General features: G+C 48.9%; 1 protein-coding gene across 9 annotated transcripts in view; it reads left to right on the top strand.

Moving 5' to 3' along the window:
* Positions 1-13,354, top strand: part of Eps15l1 (epidermal growth factor receptor pathway substrate 15 like 1) — an 80,560-nt gene that overhangs the window by 42,718 nt on the left and 24,488 nt on the right. For all 9 annotated transcript variants that reach the window (XM_057752276.1, XM_057752281.1, XM_057752279.1 and 6 more), the window contains 6 exons: positions 567-731; positions 6,461-6,584; positions 7,301-7,351; positions 8,165-8,301; positions 11,141-11,201; positions 11,908-11,990. In XM_057752276.1, the coding sequence (XP_057608259.1) occupies positions 567-731; positions 6,461-6,584; positions 7,301-7,351; positions 8,165-8,301; positions 11,141-11,201; positions 11,908-11,990 (621 nt within the window). The remainder of the gene's footprint in view (positions 1-566; positions 732-6,460; positions 6,585-7,300; positions 7,352-8,164; positions 8,302-11,140; positions 11,202-11,907; positions 11,991-13,354) is intronic.

Here is a 13,354-nt window from a genome sequence, read left to right as displayed (position 1 = left end):
AGAAAACAACAATTGTAATCACAAAAAGCTGGACGTAGTAAGCATGCCTTTAATCCCAGCTCTTGGGACACAGAGGCAGGTGGGTCTCTGTGACTTTAAAGCTAGCCTGGTCTACGTAGTGAGTTTTAGAACATCCAGAGCTATGTAGAGAGATCCTGTCTCAAAACAAAACAAAACAAAACAAAAATAAAGAAACAGAAGTTGGGTCCAGGACCAATTGGTTACACTGAGCTGTCTCTGTTGCATGTGTCACTGTCCTCCGTGAGTTCTCTGTCTGGGAATGAGGGAAAACATGCGCGTAGTGAAAACCTGAGGGGTAACAGATTGCCATCCCAGATTCTGTATAATTGTAGTTGATTGAGAATTGGCAAATGTTTGGGGGAGCAAGTGCTCCTCTGGGGGTTGGACTACAGAGCCCTGGAGCAGTAGGGTATCTTGGTTTTCATGGATCAGTGCATCCTGAGTAGTATACAGCATGCGCAGGGCAGTCCTTCCCATGAGCATGATCCCCTGCATCCTGCTGGCTGCACCTCGAGCTATTCTTGATGTCCATGTCCATCTTGCAGGCGAGAAACAAGCTGTCGCAGCTTCAGGAAAGCCATCTAGAAGCTCACCGGAGCCTGGAACAGTACGACCAGGTGCCCGATGGGGTCTCTGGTACCAGCCTGCCTGACCTGGCCACCCTGAGTGAAGGCGTCTTGCTGGCAGAGAGGGGCGGCTTTGGAGCCATGGTAAAGGTCGAGTAAGCGTCACCTGGTCCTCGTGGGCTCTGCTGCAGCTGCAGAATCTGCACACAGCACTGGCTCCCTCGGTGTATGGCACCCCTTGTTTTTGATGGCAATCTGCACAGGGCCCAGGGGCTGGTGGTCAGATTTATCCAGCTGTGAAGTCCAAGTGTTCCATTTCCACAGAAGTGTTTCTTTTTTTTTTTTTTTTTGGTTTTTCGAGACAGGGTTTCTCTGTGGCTTTGGAGCCTGTCCTGGAAACACAGAAGTGTTTCTGTTGTAGAGGACAAACCTAACCAAAGCCAATGTGGTCCCATGCAGTTCTGTGTTCCACTGATGGTGCTCTTGGGGTGCACGTGTGTTCAAGTCCAGTGATTCTGAAAGATGAGAAAACCACTGGAGGTACAGCTCGTAGTGAGCACCGCAGGTCCCAGATTCCATCCTGCAACGCACATTAAAAACACCGCAGCTTGTCTGCCTTCCAGGTGCTGTGTGGTCAGCTGTCAACTGGCCTTTCTGGGAGAACCTCAACACTGTGTGGCCTTTACTGCTTGTGAGCCATCAGCCCAGGCAGTGTAACCCTTCTCTCAAGTTGTCAATGCCCGTTGTTGGAGCCATCAGTCCCCGCCTACGGATATCTCTGTGGTTAGGCTTATGAGTCCTGGTATCTGGGCTGCTATGCTGCTCTTAACCACTTGGCCGCCTCATCTTCCAGGGCTCTGCCTTGCTCCGGCCCTGCTGCTTCTCCCTCTTTGTCCTTTCCCTTCTTGTCTTGTGCTCTAAACACAGCCACCTTTCCCTCTCTTCTCTGTGTTTCTTTCTCATCCAAGAACTTACAGGGAAGTCTGTAAGTCTGTCCCTTGTGTCTGCCCACAGAAGTTCCCTTCACTCCTGGACTCAAAAGCAGGTGACTTCCTGCCCACCTCAGCATCTCAGGCTTCACTGTTCCATGGGATTCCCATGGATTCCCTGCGCTGTGGCCTGTAGCTGGTTTCTTGTGACTACCCTCTCCACTTGGTCTCGCCATTGCTTCCCATGCAGCTGGCTTGTCCTGTGTCCTGGGCCAGGGAAACGCTCACTCTAAGCCTGCCCTTGTAGACTGCTTGGTTTGTTGTTTTCTGTCTGTCTCTTGAAACAGGATGTCACTGCAGGCCAGGCTAGCCTGGAACTCCAGAGATTCCAGTTTGGGGGATTAAAGGTGTGTGCCTGGCTCTCCTTGGCTTTTATCGGGCTCACATCCTGGGCTGCATCTTTGCAGTGGGTGACAGTTTGCTGGTGGCTGGTCATTTCTGCTACCACCTGAGGCTTTTGTACCTGGGTATTTTTGTTCATTGTTGAAACAGGTGGAGTTTGCATGGTTGACTGTCACTTGTACAGTGTAACTGTCAGATATATTACCTAAAAACTCAGTACTTGTGTCTGAAGGAACCCACATCTCTTTGTACAAATAGTTTTAAGATAACTTCTGGGGCTATTGCCATTTCTTAATATTAATAAACACTTTGAAGCAAGGGCTTTGTTCAGTTTTCCATCTGGGGACTGTCTGGAGCAGAATGCTCCAGTTCTCTTCATGGGGTGCAGCTAGGGGCTGTGCTTATGGAGAACAGTGCAACCAGAGTGGACATCTAGAACTTTCTGCAGGCGATTCTTTTTTTTTTTTTTTTTTAAATATTTATTTATTTATTATGTATACAATATTCTGTCTGTGTGTATGCCTGAAGGCCAGAAGAGGGCGCCAGACCTCTTTACAGATGGTTGTGAGCCACCACGTGGTTGCTGGGAATTGAACTCAGGACCTTTGGAAGAGCAGGCAATGCTCTTAACCACTGAGCCATCTCTCCAGCCCCCTCTGCAGGCGATTCTTGAGTCACTGAGTTAAATGTTAAGTTCCCATGGTGGAGACATAGGATCTTAAGGCCATGCTAATTTCTGTATGTATATCCTTAATTACTTTTTCTTTCACAGTGCTGTAGGTGGAGCCCAGGGTCTAACATGTTAGCAAAGGTGGAGCCCAGGGCCTCATGTGTTAGCAAAGGTGGAGCCCAGGGTCTCGTGTTAGCAAAGGTGGAGCCCAGGGCCTCATGTGTTAGCAAAGGTGGAGCCCAGGGTCTAACATGTTAGCAAAGGTGGAGCCCAGGGTCTAACATGTTAGCAAAGGTGGAGCCCAGGGCCTCACACATGTTAGCAAAGGTGGAGCCCAGGGCCTCACACATGTTAGCAAAGGTGGAGCCTAGGGCCTCACACATGTTAGCAAGTACTTAACCACCAAGCCTTGAACCAGCCCAAAGTCATGTTTATTTCTTGTGACTGATGGGTACACAGCCCACCCAGCAGAGAAAAAGCTGTGAACCATCCCATTTGTTACTTTGACTCATCAGCACAGTTAGATCCTTGGTCCCTTTCAGCCCCGGTAACATGCAGGACCAAGGTTATGAACTCCCAGCAAGTAAAAGAGAGCTACTTAGCTGGTTACTTGAACTCAGCTGAGAATGGGAATATTAAATCAGGGCAGTTAGCAGGAGCTCCAGCATTGGGCCACTACCCAACACACTTTTCATTTTGTTTTGTTTTGTTTTGTTATTTGAGGCAGGGTCTCATGGTATAGCCATGGCTGACCTGGAACTCAATTATGTAGATCAGGCTGGCCTTGGGCTCAGAGAGATCCATATGCCTCTGCCTCCTAGTGCTGAGATAAAAGGGATGCACCCCACACTCAGCCCCCAACACTGTAAAAAGCAGGAATGTCACAGAAATTTTTTGGTGCCCTCTGTGACCATATCTGTACTCTGAAAGCAGGCAGAACTTAAGGCTAATTGCTGCCTTGCTTTTGAAGGCATTGTCTGCATCTGAACACATGGCTCATCAGTGGGGGCTTGCCTAGTGTATGTGAGGCCCTTGGTCCCATCCTCCATGCTGCAAAACCTAGTAATTGTATGAAATTAGTTAATGTGTTTTACCTCTGTGAAGGAACTTATCACCCATCCTAATGTAGTCACCGCATCATTGAGTGACCACATGATTCAGTGTTCTGGATTGGTTCGTTTCTGGGCATATGCTGACAGCATGTGTCCCGTATTTGGAAGTGCCACAGGCCTGTACTTAGCCTTGTATTCTGTCTCCCAGAGTGACATGCCCTTCGTTCTGGCTGGTAACTGGCTGTGTTCTCATTTGTGGGTAAGGAAAAGCCTTCTTTCCAGCTCCATTTCTTCCTTACTCTTAATGTGAGCCAGTGCCTTGGCTACAATGCTGAGCTGTACCAAGCTGTTCTATGGCCTCCTTCGGGAACGATGTCAAAGCTGCATGAGGTGTGCGATTTCTCCTGACATTGCTGCATAGGCCCCACCATCCCACCATGTGAGAACTGGTAGTGCACTTCACAGACACGTTTGTGCCATTGAAACCCACTCACTCATCACCCTCCCTTCAGAATTGTAAGCAATAGATAGTACTCTGCCCTGTCCATAAACGGCAGCGCAAACTTCCTTTCTGAGACCAAGCTCCATCCCTCATCCCTTTGTCTCTTAGAAACAGCCCATTCCTCACCCAGAGCTAGTACAAGAGTCTTCTGCCTGACTCGGCTTTCTTAGGTCATAATCTTCTGCCAGTGTCTCTCTGTCCTTGAACCCTAACAGCTGTGTGCCCTTCCTTTGCCCATGGTGTGGCAAAGAGGTCCGTCTTCTGCCTCAGTGCACGGGGCAGAGTCTCCCATCACATTCCTCTCCGTCCTGAACCCCAGCAGCTGCACTGGGGTGTGCATCTCGGGGCTGGCAGCACCCAGGCGTCTTCAGCAGATGCTGCGCTGACTGCATCTGTGCTTAACCTCCCTGAGCGCCAGGCCTGGCTTCCCTAGGAAGGCCTGTGCCCAGAAGCTCTGAAGAATTGGTCCCAGGTAAGAAGATGGCCCACCACTTCTTCAAGTTGTAACTACTGCTTACTATTTTTTTAATCTTTATTTCTTCATTTCCTGATAATCTTGCTGTGTGGCCAAGCTGGTCAGGAACTCTTGTCCGAGGTGCTGGAAGCCTTATTAGGATGTGTCCCTTTAGACACTTGTTTGCTTTCACAGATGCTTTTTTTTCACAGATTGCTTTGACTGACTTGGTCATGGGAGAGTGCTGCTGTAAGAAGCCATCTGCTAGCCATGATAGCGTACACATTTAATCCCAGCAGTCAGGGAGGCAGAGGCAGGCTGATGTGTGAGCCCAAGGTCAGCCTTGTCTACATAGTGAGTTCCAATCTAGTCAGGGCTGCACAGCGAGACCCCCTGTCTCCTTGGGGGAGGGCAGGATTCCAGTTCAGTAGCCCAGTTTCTTGGAGGATTGTGTCTCTCTTAGGCAGAACAGACCCCTGATTCTCAACCCAACATTCTGCTTGCAGGGGTCACCCCACCCCTTGGTCCATTTCCACTATGGAAAAGCACTCTTCAAAAGTAAATGTTTTTTTTTTTCCTGCTGCTTTGAATACACTTGCCAGTTTCTAGAAATAAGCACCTTTTTATATAAATGCAAAATGCCCTGCATGCTTTAGCAACTCCCACTACACCAGGGTCACCCCAGACCTTACTTCCTGCTTGAGCAGAAACGGCCCACTTCTTTCTTGACATAGAACTGTGGGGGCTGGGGGCTGATGGCACTGCCCCCCCACCATCATTCCACTTTCTGCCCCTGTGAATGTGGTAACTCCAGGGGCTTTTTATGAATGGGATCACACAGCATTTATCTCTCTGTCACTGACTTCTTATTTCTATTTAGCTTCACATCCTCAAGTCTCCTCTTTTTCTATTTATTTCTTTTTATTTTTTAAAACAGTCTTTTCTCATTTTACATACCAATCCCAGTTCCCTTTCCCTCCCCTCTTCCTGCTCCCCCCACCTTCCACCCACCCACCATTCACTCTTCAGAGAGAGTGCGGCTTCCCATTGGGAGTCAACAAAGTCTGACACATCCAAGGCCCTCCCCTTATATTGGGGCTGAGCAAGGTATCCCTCCAAAGAGAATGGGCTCTAAAAAGCCATTCAAACACTAGGGATAAATCCTAGTCCCACTGCCAGTGACCCCACAGACTGCCCAGCTACACAGCTGTCACCTGCATGCAGAGGGCCTTGTTTGGCTTATGCTGGTTCTCCCGCTGTCAATCTGGAGTCAGTGAGCTCTCACTAGCTCAGGTCATCTATTTCTGTGGAACCATCATAATCTTGACCCTTTTGCTCATATGATTACTCCTCCCTCTCTTCAACTGGACTGTGGGAGCTTGGCCCAGTGCCAGCTGTGGATTCTGCATCTGCTTCCATCAGTTGCTATATGAAGTTTCTATGATAACAGTTAAGGTAGTCATAAATCTGACTGCAGGGGAAAATCAATTCAGGCACCTTCTCCACTATTGAAGTCTCCTCTTTTCACAGCAGAATTTCCTTCCTCTTCAAGGTTGGATATTATTCTACCATATGGGTGGATTAGATTCCATCTATTTGCTCATTTCCCTCAGTGATGTTATTAGAGTTGTTTTAGATTTATTGCAACACTGCAAAGCTGTGGTGCAGAGTTTCCATGTGTGCCATGCCTGGTTTCTATTGCATCTCAGCAAATAAACCAGCGTCTAGGGTTGTTTTTCTAAAATGTCCATTTGTGGGACTACTCTTGAGGTATTCTGTCCTGGCTCACACTGTGTCGAGTGCAGGTCTGATTTAGGTGTAGGTCAGAAGTAACTCAGCGCCTGTTCTTTCTTCACAATCCTAGGATGATCCTTTCAAAAACAAAGCCTTACTGTTTAGCAACAACTCCCAAGAACTACATCCAGACCCTTTCCAGGCGGAGGACCCCTTCAAATCCGACCCATTTAAAGGAGCTGACCCCTTCAAAGGTACACCCAGCCTGTGAAAGGACTGTTGTTTCCCCTCCTTTTTAAATGTTTTCTTACGTGTATGGGCTTTTCACCTACATGTGTATGCATCATGTATATTCAGTGCCACTAGAGGGCACGAGAGGACGTCAGAGCCGCCATGTGGGCACTGGGACTTGAACCTGGGCCCTCAGCAGGATCAACTGACACTAAGCCACAGACTTTTGTTTTTTGTTTGTTTTGGAGATAGGATTTCTCCATGTAGCGTGGCTGTCCTAGAACTCGCTCTGTAGACCAGGCTGGCCACGAACTCACAAAGATCCTCCTGCCTTTGCTTTGCTTGTGTTGTGATTAAAGATGTGTGCCACCAGGCCTGAGGAGCTTTCAGATTTTGATCTTCGATGTAAGGGACAGATCCAGCAGCTTTGGCTGTCACAGGTCATTATGACATGACCAGGACAACCACTGTCTCTATTCTCTGACTAAGCAAGATAGGAGGAAATACAGGAATCCAGAGTGGAGAAAGAAAAGTGAGTTCATGAAGATTGTAGTTCTTCTGTAGCCAGCCAGGCATCTGAGCCATCTTAAGTGTTTTCCTGCTTGAGACTGCCACTTTCACCCACGAACTTAATGTGGCAGGGCCAGGGTGCACAGGGTCTACTTTTTTCCCTTAAACCAGGCAGGAGACACGTCTGCACTGTCCTCCACTCAGCTGACTGCTGCTCTCTTTGCTCCAGGTGATCCCTTCCAGAATGATCCCTTCGCAGAGCAGCAGACGGCAGCCACAGGTAAAGTCTGGCTTTCTTGTGTCCCTGACAATGCTCAGTCTCTCCAGACTCTGGGACACGGTCACTTGTGCCATAGCTGCCTATGTTGGATGTGTTACGTAACTGTCACACGTGGGATTTTCCACCACTCATGCCAGGGACTGTGATGTCATAGGAAAAGACAGCCATCATATGTCATGTGTGCCTTTTTTTCCTCCTGTGTTGGCATTGCCTAGTGTGACCAAAAGCCTGGATTCCTTCTCCAACCACAGAAATAAAAAAGATTTGGAATATTTGCATCCCAGCAGAGACTCCCATCCTGTCCAGTGCCTGGTCCACCAGTGTGCTTCCTGATTACAGAGCAGAATGTACCTATCACAGATTTCTCCTTTAACCCCAGAACTCAGTAACTCAGTAGGCAGAGACAGGTGGATCTCTTGAGTTCAAAGCCAGCCTGCATAGCAAGATCCTGTCTCAAGAAACTTCTAACTGTTGTATGTGTGTGTGCCACGTGTGGAAGTCAGGGCACAGCTTGCAGGAGTCAGTTCTCTGCTTCCTCCATGTGCATCAGGCTGTTAGGTTTGGCAACAAATGCCCAGTAAAGCTTTTGACAGATGTGTGAAACCGTGGAAGTTTGAAAGACAGTCCGTCACCCAGAAAGTTCTCGCTTGTGGCCAGTGTCCCATCCTAACCCTGGGGCAACTGATCACTCACGAGTTGTGCCTCGTTCTGAGCCTTCTCTCCCTGGTGTCCACTCCTTACCTCTCCCTGGTGCCTGCTCCTTATTACGTATTTCTAGTATCTTTGCTCACCAGTTGTGCCCTCTCTTTCTAGACCCATTTGGAGGGGACCCCTTCAAAGAAAGTGACCCATTCCATAGTTCAACCACTGATGACTTCTTCAAGAAACAGACAAAGAATGACCCATTTACCTCAGACCCCTTCACGAAGAACCCTTCCTTACCTCCAAAGGTGAGTAGAGTAGTCTCTGTGTGGGGTCCACTTGAGCAGGTCTGATTTGATGTGTGTTTGGATGGGGCTGTGGTGTTCAGGAGGCTGGCTGGCTTGGCCAGGAGCTGGGATTACAAGGGTGGTCTCATTCCTGGTCAGTGAGGCGGCTCCCAACACTGTCTGTCCATTGCCAAGTCCTGCCTTGTGAGCCAATGTAGTACAGTACCAAGTCAGGGCGAGGGCAATTCCTCAAATAGCTCTTGTCCCTTCCTGTCCCTCTCCTCTGCTGTGGTCCTCTGCCTCCCACCTCCACTCCATCTCCTCTGCTGTGGTCCTCTGCCTCCTACCTCCACTCCATCTCCCACAGCTGCAGTAAAATATCACGAGTAGCTGGACACTTGTTGTCCTCTCTGCTCAGGAGGGTGAAGGTGGGAGAAGAATTGAGCCCAGGAGTCCCAGGTCATCCTGGGCAATATGTATCTATATGAATTTGTGTGTGCCACACGTGTCCAGGTGCTCACATCATATCCCCTAGAACAGGAGTTCAATTTGCTGTGAGTTACCTGACATGGATGTTGGGAACCAGACTCAACAAGAGCACCAAGTGCTATTAACCACTGAGGAGTCCATAGCCCCTTGTGTGTGTGTGTGTGTGTGTGTGTGTATACACTTGTCAGTGCCACAACATATGTTGATGTCAAGATAACAAATTGATATCTTTTCCACCAAGTAGGTTGTTAGGATTGTTGACTTAGATTGTCAGACTTGACAGCAAGCACCTTTGCTTGATGAATTGTCTCTTGGCTGTGCTCTGGGATCTAGGTGGTGCAAATCACTGAGTTAGGTAACTTTTGAGTTATCACCCTCTTGGGTGTTGGCATGTTTTCTGTTACTCTAACAAAATTCCCAAGGCTGACACTTAATAAAGCAAAGAGGTTTATTTTGGTTCAGAGTTCTGGAGTAGTGTGGCCACTGGTTTTGTTGTGGGGGCAACATAGCAGCAGCCAGAGAAGGAAAACAGCCCTGCCCAGAAGGAGCATTTTTGTGGAAGTAAGGAACCAAAAGGCTGAGAGGTGCCAAGCTTCTTACTCTTCCCTCCATGTAACTTTCAGAGGACCTGACTGCCCCTGCCAGACCTGACGTCATGTTACAAGTGACCTCATGTGGCTGGACATATAGCCAGGGCACAAGTGCACTCAGAATGCTGTGCCAGTTTCCCTTCCGGCTGTTTATAGAATATAAGAAACAAGAGAATTCCAGGCCATCCTGGCCATCAGAGCAAGTAGTGAGGCATTGTGAGACACTGTCTCAAAAACAAAAACGAAACCCCAACGGGGTAGGTGGTGGTGCTGGGGTAACGCGGTGCTGGAGTGGTGGCTCGGCAGTGAAGAACACAACTGTGAAAACCTGAGGTGGGCGTGCAGAACCCAGCACCTGTGAAACAAGTTACCTGTGATCTTGGACATGTACAGCGTGCCCTGAGCTGGATAGAGACAGGAAGATGGTTGGGACTTGATGGTCAGCCCAGCTTCAGGTTCAGTAAGAGACTGCCTAAAAGAAATAAGGCAGAGGCTGCCTCTGGCCTTTGCTGTACACACTCAAACCCACACACTTAGAAACAAATGGATTTCATGTTGAGACTGGGGTCCCATCCCCAATATAGCTCATTATGTATGTACAATTTTACATCTTCTAGAATCCAGTCCCTTTGCCCAACATGTTGGAGAGTGAATCACAACCTATAATTGTTTTTCTGTTGAGATTTTTTAAAGAAAAGATTTTAAGAAGTTTTTACTTTATTTGTATAGGTGTTTTGTCTTCATGTCTGACTATATACCACATGAGTGCCTGGTGGCTATGGAGTCCAGAAGAGGGCATCAGATCCTTGCACCTTGAGATACATACAGGTGCCGGGAGCCCAGCTCTGGCCCACTGGAAGGACAGTCAGTGCTTGAAATCACTGAGCCACCTCTCCAGCTCTGAACTTTTTTTTTTTTTTTTTAAATGAGACAGGTATTCTCTGGCCTGGAACTCATAAATCTGCCTTTCTCTGCCTCCACAGTGCTGGCAGCATTTGTTATTTTTGCTTTGATCCTTTCTATATGGATCTCTCTCTATCTTCTATTTCTCTTTTTCTTTTGAGGCATATTCTCTCTGGATAGTCCCAACTGGCCTCAAAAGCCTGCAGCAATCCTCCTGCCTTGACCTCCTGTGTGTTTGGATGACAGGCACGAATTTAAAAGAGTTAACCACTCCATTTTATTTATTTATTTGTTATTTATTTATTTTGGCCTGAAACAGGGTTTCTCTTTGTAGCCTTGGTTGTCCTGAACTCACTCTGTAGACCAGGCCTGGCCTCAAACTCACAGAGATACACCTGCCTCTGCCTCCCCACTGCTGGGATTAAAGTCGTACGCAGCCAAGCCCTTTAAGTACTCATAGAATTGGCCAGGCATTTGTCATTTGTCATTTCTGACAGACTTCCCTCCCGTTATTGGGCCACACCGTCAGCACCTCACTGGGGAATTCTAGGCAAAAAGGTTTTACCCCTGAGCCATGCCTCTAATCCTCACTGAGGGATTCTAGGCACGGGCTCCACTAATGCCAGATTTTAATGCCCTCTGTGTCTGTGGCTTTGGCTCACTTCTTAGGCCTCCATTTTACCGGTAATTTGTGGGGACAGTAGCATTGGTTGCCTGCTGCAGGGTGCAGGTTGAGGGTTACCCTCCACAGCCCAGGTTTGTCTGAATCACCCCACCCTCCCTGAGGTGTGCTATTGCTTATGGCATTTGAAATTGTTGGAAAGTACAGGTATGAATGGGTAGATGACTGAATAAATTCTTTCTCTCTTGTCCCTCAGCTCGACCCTTTTGAGTCCAGTGATCCTTTCTCTTCCTCCAGCATCTCCTCAAAAGGATCAGGTGAGACCTGAGGCTCTCCCCCTTCTCCCCACCACTTTACACCTTAGTAATTCCCTCAGTCCCTAGATTTGTATAGCCTTAGGTAGACCATAAGGCCGAAGTGGATGCTCCCATTCCACATAGGCCTGTCTGTCCCAGCAGGAGCTGGCGTCCTTCCAGACAGTCTATCTGTTAACACCAGTGCTGGCGGCCATTTGCTCATTGTCCTTAATGGGAATAGTCCACAGTTTCCAAGCATGGTGGCCCTCACCTCTGACCTCAGCACTGGGATACAACCTAGAGGATCTGGTTTTGAAACAGACCCAGACATGGTGGTGCACACCTTTAATAAGCCCACCACTCAGGAGTCAAGAGACAGGAGGATCTCTGTGAGATTTAGACCAACCTGGGCTACAGAGTGAGACCTTATCTGAGAAGCTGGGGATGGGGGACCTCTCCTAACTGATGGCCCCCCACACACATAGACTGTGTTGTGCCGGCCACCCTCAAATGGCTCATTCTCTCCATGTCACCTGCTTCTCCTGGACTGCTAGGTCGGCAGAACCAGTCTCTCCTTTGATCACTGTGATCCATGAGCCTCACAGAAGCCATCTTCCCAGAGACATTCATGGCCCCGGGTTTCCTATTCCTGGACCCTAGGATTACCTCTTGATGCTTAGGCACATCTCTTCAGACCATAACCCCACTGTATTGGTGCTTCTCACAGATCCCTTTGGAACCCTAGACCCCTTTGGAAGCGGCTCCTTCAGCAGTGCCGAGGGCTTCGCTGACTTCAGCCAGATGTCCAAGGTAAGACTCCTCCCAGGAAGTCCCAGCCACAGCTTGTGTCTACCTGCCTCTTGTGGGTGGGCAGATATAACTGTTGCCACAATGTATGTGCTTGCACTTGTCACAGTCTTTGAGTGCAGCTCTACACAGCAGAGAGCGGATAGGGCCTAGAAAATGCCCTGACCTGGGATAGGATATATTACCTGTGTACATTTGAAGCTGCCATGGCCAAATCCCTCCTGGTGCAGTCATTCCACTGCCCATCTTACTCCTCTGTGACACTCAAGGTCAGGGATGGCCCAAGGCAGCACAGTTGTCTGTGTGCCTAGGGAAGGAAGAGTCAGACGCGGTGGTCCCAGGAGGCGTGACAGGCCTCAGGTTTAAGGTGTCTGGAGAAAGTGGACCACACAAATGTCTGGAACCTCCAGGGACCAACTCCTGAGGGTATTGAATGGTGAGGCAAGCTCACAGCAGAGGTGAACAAATACGCACATGAAGACAGCTTGTACTGTTCAAGGACGGAAGCCATAGCCGTGTTCTCAACAGGGTCCTGTAAAGCTTCCCTGTCTGCTCTGGCTCTGTGACGCACAGTGGCTAGTGTCACTCACTGAGGGGACATGGAGTCTAAGAGCTCAACATCTTGAGCTCAGCAAGCAGTCAGCCCAAGTAGAGCAGCTCAAGGCCTAGGTGGGTGCGCATCTTCCTCCAGCACTTGGTAGTGGCTCAGGTGACTTGGAGGCTAGCCTGGGCTACTAGGAGCTAGCCCTGCCGGAGAAGAAAGCTGCAGGGCTCATCCTTATGAAGAACTTGCTAATCTGGAGTTGTGGTCTTAGTGAGATGGACTTAAGTCACCAGTCCCTGCCCAGCACGCCAGTGAATGTATGTTGGTATCATCTTTGGTAATGAATTAAAAAGTCAAACCAGCTGTAGCAGCAAACCGTGGATGGCTGAGGCAGCCAGCCTGGGCTGTGCAGGGAAGCACTGCCCCCAAACAGCTAAGAACAGTAGTGCTACAGGTGTGCTCTCCTGTCCTGCCTGGCAGGGCATCATATCTATGCTTGAAACATGTGGTGTGCCTTGCAAATGTTTCTCATGAGGCTCAGTTTCCCTAGCAGAATCCATCCTTCTACCGGGGCCAGGTGGTGGTGAGAGTCACCAGGCAGCAATCCTGTCCCCTATTGGTTTGGTTCCGTTCACCTGAAGGAGGCAGTAGGAGGGCATTCTGAGGGCACGGGCATCCCTTGGTATCCATAAAGATGTATTGCATGATGCCCAGGGGATATTAAAATCCTCACTAGCATCCCTCCTGTGATTTAACTCAGTGCCACAGACTGCATGTCTGGGCGGCTTCGAGTGTCCATGGTTCTTTTGCAGTCAGAAGGAAC

This window comes from Chionomys nivalis, chromosome 20 (genome assembly GCF_950005125.1).
Source record: "Chionomys nivalis chromosome 20, mChiNiv1.1, whole genome shotgun sequence".
NCBI lineage: Eukaryota > Metazoa > Chordata > Mammalia > Rodentia > Cricetidae > Chionomys > Chionomys nivalis.
Note: the sequence above shows the minus strand (reverse complement) of the source record. Positions and strands in the feature narration are given on the sequence as shown.